Below are 13,471 nucleotides of genomic sequence, written 5' to 3'. Positions count from 1 at the left end.
CCAAGACTCCCCAGGGTCTGTGACACCTGAGGGCAGCCACTGCAGGGGAAAGGGCAGAGGCCCAGCCCAGCCCAGACCACAGAGGGCCAAGCGCAGTGTTCAAGGCCTCTCTCCCATCCTCCACAGCAGACCATCTCCAGCTGATCTGCTCCCTTTGTGAGACCAACTCTCTCCCAAGCTCACCTGTGGGCACTCTTACCCCAAAACACAAGGTCCAGATCAAATGCCACCTCCTCCAGGAAGTTTCCCTGGACCCTTCTACTGCTGTTTTGGCCCTTCTGCTGCTAAGTCACTACAGTCGTGTCCGACTTTGTGCGACCCCATAGACAGCAGGCAACCAGGCTCCCCCCGTCCCTGGGATTCTCCAGGCAAGAACACTGGAGTGAGCTGCCATTTCCTTTGGTCCTTCAGCCCCCACCAATTCCTGGCCTTGATCTTTCCCACCAGACCAGACAAATCGCTGAGAACAAGGAGTGCATGTGGCCTGGCCCACAGCAGGCACTTACTTAATGTGTGTTAAGTGAAACTGTCTCCTAGGGAAAGAAAATTCTAACAATAGTAAAACTATAGCTACCCTTCCTTGACCATCAGCCACAAGTCAGGTCGCGAACTTGACGGCTCATCACACCTGAGGCCCAGGTAAGGAAGTGGCTTGTCCAAGGTCACTCTGCTATGGCAGCGGTCCCCAACCTTTTTGGGACCAGTTTCATGGAAGACAATTTTTCCATGGATTTGGGGTGGGGAGTGGTTTCAGAATGATTCAAGTGCATTATCTTTATTGTGCACTTTATTTCTATTATTATTATATCAGCTCCACCTCAGATTATCAGGGATTAGATCCCAGAGGTTGTGGACCCCTGTGCTAGTGAGAGGCAAAGCCAGGATTTGAACTTGGGTTGGTCTGATTTGGAAATGCATGCTGGATGCTAGAACTGAGAAACATGGGGATGGCACCCTTGGCCCCACTGCCAGTCTCCCCAAGCTGGGGAACTAACCCACAGCACAGATCACTTGGAGAACACAATGCCGCCCACTTCCCTGCAATGCCCAGGTCTGTCTGAGCCCCTGCCAGGAGTCCAGCCCATAGAGAGTGTTCCTGGAGAGGTCCAAGGAGGGGTGTACCTGCCCTCGTGATGGTGCAGACCAGTTGGGGTGAGAAGGACCTGCTTCTTATGCTGGCCATAAGGGAGGTGATATTGCAAAGCAGTTTTCAAGGATGTTTTGCCTAAGGGTGACCCATTGATGAAGGTGAGGGAGGTGTGCGCCTGTGAGAAAAATAAGGACATACTCAGAAACTCATGCTGGTCAGCAGAGGCCAGGTGTGAGTTGGTATAAGGTTATCATAGGATGGAGAGGCAAATGAGTGCATGAGGCCATGGAGGGACAGGCAAGAGGTAGACGGCGGGGGTTGTTGGCAGTAGAACAAAGATGCTGGGTGGATAGGTGGGGGAAGATATATGGGTGGGTAAATGGATAGGGGTGGGAGGAGGCACGGGCGGGTAGGTGGGTGGATCGGTGGGGGCAGATAGATAATGAGTAAGGGTGTAGGCAGTGGGTCAACTGAAGATTAGTAAGTAGTTAGGTGACTGGATGAAGGAAATGGCAGCCCACTCCAGTGTTCTTGCCTGGAGAATCCCAGGGACAGGGGAGCCTGGTGGGCTGCCGTCTATGGGGTCGCACAGAGTCGGACACGACTGAAGTGACTTAGCAGCAGGTGACTGGATGGGTGTGAGTGGTAGGTTAACAGATGGATGGGTAAATTGGTGGTTAAACAGATGGGTAGATGGATGGAGTGGAGTGTGGGTGGTGGATAGATGAGTGGACACTCAAAAGGCAGTCCTCACTGGGAATTCCCTGGCAGTCCAGTGGTTAGGACTTTGAGCTTCCACTGCAGGGGCATGGGTTAGAACCCTATCTGGTTGCAGAATTAAGATCCCACATACTGCATGGCGTCTCCAAACAAAGAAAAAAAAATGACAGAAGACTGAGAAGACCAATCGAATCGGTCAGTGAGCAAATGCATAAGCTGACCAAAAACCAAGCCAGGCTGGGACGGAAAGGATGCACCCTCTAGGGAGCGGCTGGGATGCAGGCTGAAAGATGGGGCCAAGGCTCCCCCGCCAAACCTCACTGGAGCCTGGTGGGCAGCCACTGGCATCCCTGGGTCCCCAAAGGGGAGGCGACCCCGTTAGCCGTGCCCTGCCCCCTCCACTAGAGTGCCAGAGAGGACTCCCTGCCCAGAGACCGCCTCCTTCCCATAAGCCCCGTGCCTCGGCCCACCCAGCCTGCAGGGTGAACTGAGGGAGCAGCTGAGCTCTGTGATTAGAGTCCAAGGGGCCTGGTTCCTCAGGACAGGGGAGGAGAGGGGGGCCTCCTGAACTCCAGGCAGCCAGTCCCACCTAGCAGCTCCCCGTCCCCAGCTGGGAGGCATTTGTTCTGCATTCTGCACGGTGATTACAGCTCTGCCAGGGTTAACCCCTGCATTCCTGGGCACAGTCCCTTGACAAGGGAAAGAAGGGGACCACAGGAAATTGAGAGAGGAGAAAACCATGAGAAATGCACATCCCTGCATCTTTCACAAGGATGCCCAGACTCCTCCCTTTCTCCCATTTCCAGAAAGAAAAACTGAGTTGGATCCTTCAATCAGGAGTGGAGCCAGGAACAGGAGTGCAGCCTACATAGAGAAGTACTTCTATCTGGAGGGAGGCTTAGAAAGAGAGGAGAGTGCCTCTGGCCTCAGTTTACCTATCTGTAAAACGAGGTGCAGAATTTCTGACTCACACAGTGCCTTACAATGAGCTAGCAGAAACAAACGACTGGCACAAAGTAGGAAGTTCGCTAAGTTGTGTCCAACTCTTTGTGACCCCATAGATTGCAGCACGCCAGGCTTCCCTGTCTTTCACTATCTCCCAGTTCGCTCAAATTCATGTGCATTGAGTTGGTGATGCTATCTAATCATCTCATCCTCTGCCACCCTCTTCTCCTTTTGCCTTCAGTCTTCCCCAGCATCAGGGTCTTTTCTAATGAGTCAGCCCTTCACATCAGGTGGTCAAAGTATTGGAGGTTCCACTTCAGCATCAGTACTTCTAATGAATATTCAGGGTCAATTTCCTTTAAGATTGACTGGTTTGATCTCCTTGCAGTCCAAGGGACTCTCAAGAGTCTTCTCCAGCACCACAATTCAAAAGTGTCCATTTTTTGGCATTCAGCCTTCCTTATGGTCCAACTCTCATATCCATATATAACGACTGGAAAAGCCAAACCTTTGACTATACAGACCTTTGTCGGTGAAATGCTGTCTCTGCTTTTTAATATGCTGTCTAGGTTTATCATAGCTTTTCTTCCAAGGAGGAAGTGTCTTTTAATTTCAAGGCTGCAGTCACCATAAGCAGTGATTTCAGAGACCAAGAAAACAAAATCTGTCACTGCTTCCACTTTGTCCCTTCTATTTGCCATGAAGTGATGGGACCTGATGCCATGATCTTAGTTTTTTTAATTCAGTGAGGGCCTCTGACATCACACCAAACTGCTTCCTTTGCCAGATGCTCTGGGCAATCTTCTGACTAGAGTGATGTGTAATTTATGGTCCAACCAGGTCATCTTTGAGAGTGAAAGGAAGTCTTATTAATAATTATGCTGGGATATTGGGCATCATGTAGGACTCTCCTGGACAAACCAGGAGATATGGACAACTTGCCACAGCTGGAGGCTTTGCGAAAGTCATTTTGCTTCTCTGCAAAATGGACATGATGGCAGTATTGTCCCTACAGGGATTTCATATGGATCCAATGATAAGCAGGTGACGGGCGACAGGGCCTGGTTGTTGTACTGATGTTGTTGTTTAGTTGCTAAGTCATGTCTGACTCTCAGTCCTACTGTTACCTCAGCAAGTGCTGGAATTTTCTAAACCTCAGTTTCCCCATTTGTCCTGCTGGGGAAGTAACCTCCTCCCTTGGTGGCTAGCATGTGCATTCTGGGAGCCCAGGTGGCACTAGTGGTAAAGAATCTACCTAGCAAGGCAGGGGGCTTCCCTTGTGGCTCAGCTGGTAAAGAATTTGTCTGCAATGTGGAAGATCTGGGTTCGATCCCCAGGATTATGGCCTGGAGAATTCCATGGACTGTATAGTCCATGGGTTTGCAAAGAGTCAGACGGGACTGAGCGACTTTCACTTTCACTTCACTTTCACCAAGGCAGGAGGCATAAGAGACTCCATCCCTGGGTTGGAAAGATCCCCGGAGGAGGAAGTGGCACCCCACTCCAGTATTCTTGCCTGGAGAATCCCATGGACAGAGGAGCCTGGAGGGCTACAGTCATGGGGTCGCAAAAAGACACGACTGAAGCCACTGAGCACGCACATAAAGGAGGTGCAGCCAAAAAACCTCCTCTTTCCATGTGTGTGTAAATACGGCCCCTCCTCCTCCAGCCACACCTGCCTCCTGCATGCGGATCCTTAGTTCTAAGCCTTTGCTTGTTCTGTCTCTTGCCAGGTGTGTGTGCATTCCCACTGCCCTTCCCTTTGCTGTGTGTCCTTTACAGCTTAACTCAGGTAACACCTCTTCCAGGACACCTTGCTGAACCCCTCCCCTCTCCTGCAGACTATGTTATGGGGCTGTGTGCAAGATCTTCCCGCTTGCCCTCAGGAAGCTCACAGTCCAAGAGGAATATTGTCCTGTTGTTTAGTCTCTAAGTTGTGTCCAACTCTTAGGGAATGTTGAAACAGCATAAGCTGGGGATCAGAGATCCATCTCCCCTCCTTGAGGACAGCACAGAGTCCTGTGCCTGGCTGATTCCCTGACCCTCATGGGTGGAGCTGAGGAGTGCTCAATGAAGCTTCGGGAACCCACCCATCTGAGATGTGACCTCATGTAATTAATTGTTCAGCAAGTCTGCTAGGTGCTGACATAGCAGAGAACACTTAGCCACATAACATTTTATGCCTGCTGTTATTATCCCATTTTACAGTTGGGAAAACCAAGGCATGGAAAGGATAAACAGCGACCAGCACAGGATAGGAAACCAGGCTGTTGGGTTCCAGGGTCCACAGCCTTGACCACAACACCACACCACTCTACAAGTGGCCTGGCCCCAGTGTGGCTCATGTCTGTGTTCTGGTAACCGCGGGGTGGGGGTGGGAGAGTGGTACTGGAGCAAAAAGGAAAGGGGGGTTAGGAGAAAGGGAGCGGGTATTCCAGCTTGTAGAACTTAAGGTTTAAGCAGGAGTCGGGCACGCAGGGCCTCGGAGATCTGGCTTCCAGGTTCCCCAGACTCCTACAGGGAGCGGCTGGAGAGCCCAGCAAGCGGAGTCGTCAGGTCAGGCACCCCAAGGCCCTGCGAGGAGACGGTGGGAGAGGGTTTGGGAGTTGGGGACCCGAGTCACCTCTCCCGGGGAACCCGCACGTTCCCGGTTCCTCCTGCCCAGGGCAGCCTACAAGAGCCTGACCTGGCGCCCCCTCCAGCTTTCGCAGTCGCCGCTCGGGGCCGCCGGATCGGTGCCCGGGACTGGGGGCCCCGCCCCGCCCGCGGCCTGGAACAGAGAGGCGGGAGGAGGGAGCGCGCCCACACCCCGCCCCCGCCCCCGGAGCCAGCCCGCGGAGCCCGCGGCCAGGGCGGCGCAGACCGGCCCAGCCACTCGCCAGGGCTGCGCGCGGGGACGCACTGCCGCCGCCGCCGCGTCCGCCCTTCACCCCCGGGAGCCGGGACGCGCGGAGAGAAGGTAACCGCGAGCTGGCCCGCTGGTCGTCGAGCCCAGGGTGGGCGTGGACGCGGGCAGGGGGATCGCGGCGCCGAAAGATCTTGGCACCCCTTAGGTTCTTGGGACCGGGGCGGGGGAGGGGGCCAGTCTGCCAAAGTCGCCCCGGGTGCCAAGGGACAGGTCGGGAGCGCCGGCCGCGGGAGCGGCACCGGGACGCTCCAAGTTCTCGGGTGGTTTCGCGCTGGTCCCGGCGAGTAGAGGGCGGCAGAGAATTGGAAGGTAAAGCGGGCTGCGGGAGGAGGGGGCGAGCCGAAGGCGGTCTACGCTCTTTCCTGCCCTGGGAAAGGAAGGGAAGGAACGGGGAGGGGGGCATGTGTCGGAATGTCGGCCCCCTTGGCGAGGCCGGCGGGGAGAGCGGGAAGTGGGGGGGACCGCTGGGGAGATGGTCCAGGCACCCTGCCCCCTCCCCAACCGCCGCATTCCAGGCCCGAGCAGCGGGTGAGGTCATCCCGTCCGGTTCCCCTCGGGCCAAAGCAGCCCGCTGCCCCCTTCCCCGCAGAGCGACGACCCTCCAACATTCTAACCTCGTTTCTCCCAGAGGGAATGTTTTCTGGCCAAAATCTTTCAGGGACTTCCCATCCCCACCGCCCTCGAGACTGTTCTGTTCTCGCCAAGCCATCCGAGACTCACGAAGTTTGAAGCCCCTTTTCTGGATCGGGAAACTGAGGCCCAGAGTGGCCAAAGGGCTGGCCCGCGGAGGCCACAGCTGCGCAAAACGCGGCGCAGGGTCTGGAGCCCAGGACTTGGGGAGACCCTGCCCTTAGGCCAATCAGCCTCGGCGTCAAAGGCTGATTCGGCTCTAACTTGGGGTCCATGGTGCTCCCTCCTACTGTCTCCCTTGACGGCCTGAGAACAGGGTCTCGGTTGCCACTGTGGACAACGTGCTATCCTTTTTCTCAAGCCTCAGTTTCTGCCTCTTGAAGCGGCTGGACTTTGAGGAGCTTGAAAAGGCAGGCAGCCCCCAGGGAGTTAACCCCTTATTCTGGGAGGCTAGAACAGCCCTAACGGAGACAGGGTCCCTCTGTCCAGCGGTAAGGATGGTGTTACTACCCAGCTGGACCCTTGCGGGCGGGGTGCTGTGAGCAGGGAGTGGCTTCCAGGATGAGAGGTGGTGCCCCCTAGGGGCCTGCGGGTGACTCCCAGGTGAGCCCTAGGGTGCCGCGACCCCACCCCCGCCTCACCCTTGCCTCTGCCTCCTCCCCCACAGCCGTCAGACAGCCCTTGGCCTCCTCCAACCACATGCACTTCCACAGCGGCCCCTGTTGGCCTCTCCTAACCTCGAGGTCCCTACTTCCGGCCCCAAACCTTGTCCTGTGGTCACCACTGCTATTGAGTAAGCTCCTACCCAAGTACCGGGGCCTGACTATCTGTAGGGTAAACTGAACCTGCAGGGCTGGGTCTCCTGCCTCCCTGGCCTGCCCTTCGGTGCTCAGCGGCTGGGCATCTGCTCAGCACTCCTGGAGCCTTCACCCACTCCCCTGGCATTCACTGTTGAGGTTGGTAGACTCCTGACTTCCCCAGTGGCTCAACAGGTAAAGAATGTACCTGCAGCACAGGAGACCCAGGAGATGCAGGTTTGATCCCTACCTTGGGAAGAGCCTCTGGAGGAGGAAATGACAACTCACTCCATTTTTCTTCCCTGGAAAATCCCATGGACCAAGGAGTCTGGTGGACTACAGTCCATGGGGCCACAAAGAATCAGACAAGGCTGAGCAACTAACAACAGTAGAATCCTGGGGAGATTCCTGGCTATGCCTCTCTTTTTGCTCTCCAACCTGGAACAAGTCAGTTTCCTTTCCATGTCTCATTTTTTCCATCTGTAAAATGGGTGTTTGTGAGCATTAGCATGTAGTATTTTTGGGTTGGTGAGCAAAGAAAGGCCACATACCTGGACAGCCAGAGCCCTGCTTACTCCGGGGCCAGGTGGGGCACACCTAACCACCAGCGATACCTGATGATCAGCTTCAAGGGCCAAATAGGCTACATCAAGGTTGGAGCCTCTCCTTCTGTCTCTCCAGAATGAGAGACATTATTAGTGTAAGAATGTTGGCTTTGAACCCAGCCCTGCTTCAGGATCCAAGGGTTTAATTACAGCACCTTCCACTCTTAAAACTCTCCTGGGAGAGGACCAGCCTTGTTTTGCACACGGGAAAACAGGTCCCCGTAGCAGTGTTCTGTCCTTGGCCGCAAAGTGCCGTGGGTGTCCCGACAACAGTGGGCAGGCTGGAGAGCTTCTGGAGATGCCCAGAGGCATTTGAGACATAGGCTTATCACAAGACTTGGGCAGAAGCTGGTGTCTCAAGTCAAAGTGGCCACAGTGGTGGGGTGGGGACCAGGACCCCTTTTGCTGAGAAAGGAGGGGCTGGGGAGAAGTAGGTGTGGCCACATGACGGACATAGTGACCTCTCCTCATGACATTTCAGAATGACACTCCCCCCCGCCCCCAGTTCCCTCCCCTCTGCCCCCAGATTCAGTCTTCCCCAGAGCAAGGAAATGGCCCAGGCGAGGTACCTACCACGTGACCCTGGCCAAGTTCCTTCTCTCCAAGCCTTGGCTCTTCCTGTAAAATGGGCTAACCCTCCAGCTTCGGAGCTGTTGGAGAATCAGATGACATCATGCAGTGGTTGGCCAACTGCAGAGTGCTTCATTACTTCAGCAAACATTCCACGAGGACATCTTGGTGCCGGGGGTGCCAGGGAAAGGAATGATTCAGATACGCCCCCCCTGGGTGGGGAGGAGTCAGGGTTGGGGGAGGATCCCATGGTGGGAAGGAAAGAGAATGCAGTCAGAAAACAAAGCAAGCTTTGTCTTCTTGCCTCCTTTGTTTTTATCTTGTTATTTAACCTATTTTGAATTTCAAATAACATTTGAAGGGCAGCATTGAGATTTTTATGCTTGGAGGTGGCAGCAATTTTTTTTTTTTTAAGTTGACACTCAGATCTAGGTGTTAAGAACCTATCATTATCAAATTTTATCAGCTCGGGTCCCAGGTCTGGGCAGGTAAATGACTTGCCCAAGGTCACACTGTGAGGCCACTAAATCCTCTACCTGCCCTCACTCGGTCGGTGGCAAGGGCGAGCCTTTGGCATGAAGGTATGACGGAGAACTCCTGGTACTGATTGGGCACTTGGCCATGTGCAGAGCCCAAGCTGAGTGCTGGAGGGAGGGAGGCAGGAAAATCCAGGCCCCACCCTTAGAGTGTATTGCGATCTGGAGAGACAAGACAGGGCTCCACGGGCCACTAAAAGCCACGTGAGTCAGAGGCTCTGAAATGACATCTCTACTCGTTCTCTTGATGTGACCTTGAAGAAGCTTGGCCTCTCCGGGCCACAGGAAAACCAAATATGGGACCATAGGTTCATAGGTGTCCTCCAGTGTATACTCCTAGGGTACTAGAAGGGGTGATGTCAAACCAAGGGAAGCTTAGAGAAGATTGGGATGGGGGAGGGGGTGAGGAAGAGATCAGAACAGAAGGGAGTAGGCAAAGAACAGCTTTTGGCACCAGCTGAGCTTTTTCCAAAACTTGTTCCCTGGTAACAAGGCTTTGACACCAGTTTGAAAAAAATATAATGTTCTTTCTGCGGGCCTTCTCAGAGCCTTGAATGTGCTCAGACATGTAATAAGCAGCTGGAAAAACCACTTTTGACCACAAGATCTTTTTTCCAGGAAGCATTCAGAAAGCGAAGGGTTCTGCTGGTTACACAGCAGTTCATAAAGCCTTTGCCTGTCACCTCCTAGCCTCTGTGAGGGGAAGACAGTTTAACCCACCAAGAAGGGAGGTGACTTAACTCCACCTGCCAGAAGGAGGCAGTGTAGCTTGGGGCTCAAGGGCTCTGGGGTTGGAGGCTCCGCTTCACCATTGCCTACTGTGTAGCCTCAGGCAAATCCCTTCATTTCTTTGGGCTTCCGTGTCTCCCCTGAAGCCTATAGTGCCTCCCTCGAGGTTAAATGAGTGATGAACATAAGCCATTGGCACTCAGTAGGTGCTTCATCAGTGGGGACCATATAATGACCATTCATAGGTTTTAACCAGTATACAGTTGAAGAGTACAGCTCCAAGAATTTTTTTGTTTTGTTGTTGTTAGTTGCTAAGTCCTGTCCGACCCCATGGACTGTAGCCTGCCAGGCTCTTCTGTCATGGGATTTTGTTTCACCTGCACTTAAATTTCCTGGATGTGGAATCATGCCACGTGCCCTCCTCTGTGGGTCTGTTCAGCATTTTTTCCATGATCCTCATGTATTCTCTTTAGCTGTTATTATTGGACCAAGATGCCCCCAGGCCCTCCACTACCTTCTTTCTCTTAGGTCTCCACTCCTGGGCAGGAGGACTGTCCACGTCTGAGGCACGTTTGGTGCCATCTACGTCCTTGGCCAGAACATCTGCAGCTCCTTCCACGGGACTGGGAGCCAGGCCTCGGGGCAGACAAGCCATGGACCCCCCACAGCCTCAGCATGTGGGGGCAGCACCTTAGCACAGAGGGGCAGCTTCCTTCCACCCCCTCCCACCAAGAAGGAGGGAGCTGAGAAGTGGACCCTTCACATAGCCTAGCACTCTCTCCAGGCCCCGGTGAGCATGGACCAGCAGCTGTGAACAGCCAGAGCCGATGCCGGGCCCCCAGGGGGCCGGAGGAGCCCCGGCCATGAACCTGGGCAAGCTCTCACCCGTGGGCTGGGTGTCCAGCTCGCAGGGGAAGAAGCGGCTGACTGCGGACATGATCAGCCCCCCGCTTGGGGATTTCCGCCACACCATGCACGTGGGCCGCGGTGGGGATGTCTTCGGTGACACCTCCTTCCTCAGCAACCATGGTGGCGGCTCAGGGAGCACCCACCGCTCGCCCCGGGGCTTCCTGGCCAAGAAGCTGCAGCTGGTGCGGAGGGTGGGGGCCCCGCCCCGGAGGATGGCTTCTCCGCCCGCACCCTCGCCTGCTCCACCAGCCATCTCCCCCATCATCAAGAATGCCATCTCCCTGCCTCAGCTCAACCAGGCGGCCTACGACAGCCTTGTGGTGGGCAAGCTCAGCTTTGACCGCAGCCCTGCCAGCTCCACGGATGGGCACTCCGCTTACGGTGAGGGCCTGTGCTGTCTGCCTATTTTTCAGGGGCTGAGGTGCAGCGGGTTTGATGGTTCAGCCAACCCTCCAAGTGAGTTCTTCTCCACAGTAGTTTGGTCTCCATGGAAGTCAGACCCAAACCTGAGATTGTGAATGGCAAGGGTGGGTCAGAGGGTGGGAACCAGTTCACTCCCCAAAACACTGAGGTTGAGACGTGAGGAGGTGGGGTTTGAGTTCTGCCTGCCCCTAAGCTGCCTCCCCTTCTCTGGGCCCTCGGCTAAACCAGCCCAACACCCTCCTTCCCCTATCCCTTGCCTGCTTCAATGGAAGCAGCTCCCTTGTGTCAGAACAATACAGTGGAGAGGTGGAGAGCCAGGGCCCTGGATTCAAATCCTGGTTCTCCCTGATTCTCAGTGAGCAAATTGACCTCTGTGAAGTCAAGTCCTGACCTATATAATGGGCACTTAGGGTCACTGCTAAGATTCAGTGAAATGATAACACATATTCGATTGTGGCCTAGAATCTCGCACACAGCAGGCGCTCAGGACACAGGAGCTGTTGCTCTGTTGTTATTTGAACAGAGGTTCCTGTAACTTGACAGATTTGGAAAACCCCTCACATGGACAGACACCAGAGGCCCTTCCTGCCAGCGTGGGGCAGGGTGGGTGTCGCCTGGGCTCCTCCGGACAGCTCACTTGAGAACTGGGGCCCCTGCTGCCACCTGGTGACCATTTCCTGCCCTGCAGCTTTGCCCAGCACCAGAGGCTTCCTCTGGTGCTCCCTGTCCAGGGGTGATGCTCAGAATCCCACTGAGGACTGGTCCGCGGTCCCACCACTATCTCTCAGGCCTGGTAGTCCTGGAGCCAGGGTCTGAGACAGAGGGCGTTTAGAGGGCATTTGCCTGTCGTTTGGGTCTTGATTTCTATGTTGTCACACTGGCTGCTAGTTCTATCCTGTGCCCGCAAACCAGTACATGTGCTGTGGATTCACGGCAGGGGACCAGGGGTCATTCAAGTTCAGTGTTGGGCCTGAGAGTCAGGAGGTTTGAGCTCCAGGCTCAGCTCCAGCCCATCAGACTTTGTGGCCCTGGGCGAGCCTTTCCCCTTGTCCCGAACAGCCTCACTTTCTTCATCTGGTAAATGGGAATGAGGATTATGTCAATTTCCAGGGTTGACAGGAAGATTACTCAAGAGACTATGGGGTTCACTGTATTGGAAAGATGGAGGAAGCTGCAGTCAGACTGGGGGGTGGCTTGCTAAAGGCCACATAGCAAGCAGGTCTCGGTCCTGGCTCTGCCTTCCCCAGTTCCTGGTTAGGGCCCCCAGCTCTGACCCTGGTCCCTATTTCTCTTCTAGGCCTGGACTCCGGGTTCTGCACCATTTCCCGCCTGCCTCGCCCAGAAAAGCCTCGTGACCGAGATCATGATAGCTCCTTCCCCGCTGAGCCTGAGCTTCGCCGCTCTGACTCCCTCCTGTCCTTCCGCCTGGACCTCGACCTTGGGCCCTCTCTCCTCACTGAGCTCTTGGGGGCCATGAGCCTCTCAGAAGGCTCTGCAGCTGAGACCCCCGCCCCGGCTCCTGCTGCATGTCCCCCAGCCTCTGTTGCAAACCCCCCAGCCCCTGCCTCAAGCTCCTCACCTCGTGGACGCTGCCCCAATGGGGTAACCACCAGGTTGGGCCCAGTGGCCGAGGCGAGGGCCAGTGCGGTGGGAGAGGGCCCCCGTGCGCCTGCTGACGAGGGCCCCAGCAGGCACTGGGGAGCTGCCTCGGGTGGCAGCCAAAGCCGCCGCCACTACACTGAGGTGGATGCTCGGGATGAGGGGTTGGGGGCGCTGTCCCAGGCTCGGGCCTCCTGGGGGAGCCTGGATGAAGAGTGGGGGGCACCCCAGGCAGGCAGCAGGACCCCGGTGCCCAGCACAGTGCAGGCCAACACCTTCGAGTTTGCCGATGCTGAGGAGGACGATGAGGTCAAGGTGTGATCGGCTGGGCACAGGCTGAGAACCCCGGTCAGCCTCCGGGCCCTGCCTGCGAGGAGCCCAGATGCAGCCCCAGCCCCTGGCGGCTGGGTCTTGCCAGCGACAGACGGGAGAACCCAAGTTGTCCCCAGGCCCCTCCACACCTCTGCTGGACAGACACGGGAGGGAGGCCAGGGCAGACCAGGCTTGTTCCGGGACCCAGGTCTTCCCCTCCCCTGGGCCTGCTCGGCCACCCCGCCTCCCTCCACTGCCACTCTGGACCTCCGGACCCAGTAGCCATTCCCTGGGCCCACCCTCCACCCCAGGCCCCCAGCCCGCTGGAGGGCCCACCCTCCACCCCAGGCCCCCAGCCCGCTGGAGGGCCCACCCTCACAGTGCAGCCTTTGTGTTGGGAAAGCTGCCCTTGCTGGGTGGGGGTGGGGAGCCCACCACATAGAGCCTTTGTCTCCTCCCGAAGAGACCCTTGGCCCCAGCTCATCCTGGAGTTGCCCCCAGCAGGGTCCCTCCTGCCTGTCTGAGAGCCCTCACAGCTGCCTCCCCACCATTCCCACCACCAGCCCCATGTCCCAGAAGCCTCAGAAAAGTCAGGTGTGACCTCCCTGCGAGGGGGGAGGGTCCCACCTTCCCGTGCACCCCAGACCTGCTTCTGGGTCCTGATTAAAAAGGCTTTTTTTGATAAAAGGTGTCCCGCG

At 56.0% G+C, this 13,471-nt stretch overlaps 1 protein-coding gene across 3 annotated transcripts; it reads left to right on the top strand.

Annotated features, from left to right (window-relative positions):
- The first annotated feature begins 5,599 nt into the window (after positions 1-5,599).
- On the top strand, positions 5,600-13,460 carry CDC42EP1 (CDC42 effector protein 1). 3 transcript variants are annotated; one of them, XM_040233618.1, is made up of 3 exons: positions 5,600-5,714; positions 10,059-10,820; positions 12,160-13,460. In XM_040233618.1, the coding sequence occupies exons 2-3, from the start codon at positions 10,358-10,360 to the stop codon at positions 12,780-12,782; spliced, it is 1,086 nt and encodes a 361-aa protein (XP_040089552.1). In that variant the 5' UTR covers positions 5,600-5,714; positions 10,059-10,357; the 3' UTR covers positions 12,783-13,460. The 3 variants fall into 3 exon arrangements, with proteins under 3 accessions (XP_040089552.1, XP_040089553.1, XP_040089554.1); XM_040233619.1 differs by lacking the exon at positions 5,600-5,714 and adding an exon at positions 5,775-5,972; XM_040233620.1 differs by lacking the exon at positions 5,600-5,714 and adding an exon at positions 5,988-6,896.
- The last annotated feature ends 11 nt before the right edge of the window (positions 13,461-13,471 follow it).

The sequence above is a fragment of the Oryx dammah genome, unplaced genomic scaffold (assembly GCF_014754425.2).
Source record: "Oryx dammah isolate SB20612 unplaced genomic scaffold, SCBI_Odam_1.1 HiC_scaffold_29, whole genome shotgun sequence".
Taxonomy (NCBI): domain Eukaryota; kingdom Metazoa; phylum Chordata; class Mammalia; order Artiodactyla; family Bovidae; genus Oryx; species Oryx dammah.
The sequence above is the reverse complement of the archived record's forward strand: the minus strand, read 5'-3'. Positions and strand labels throughout refer to the sequence as shown.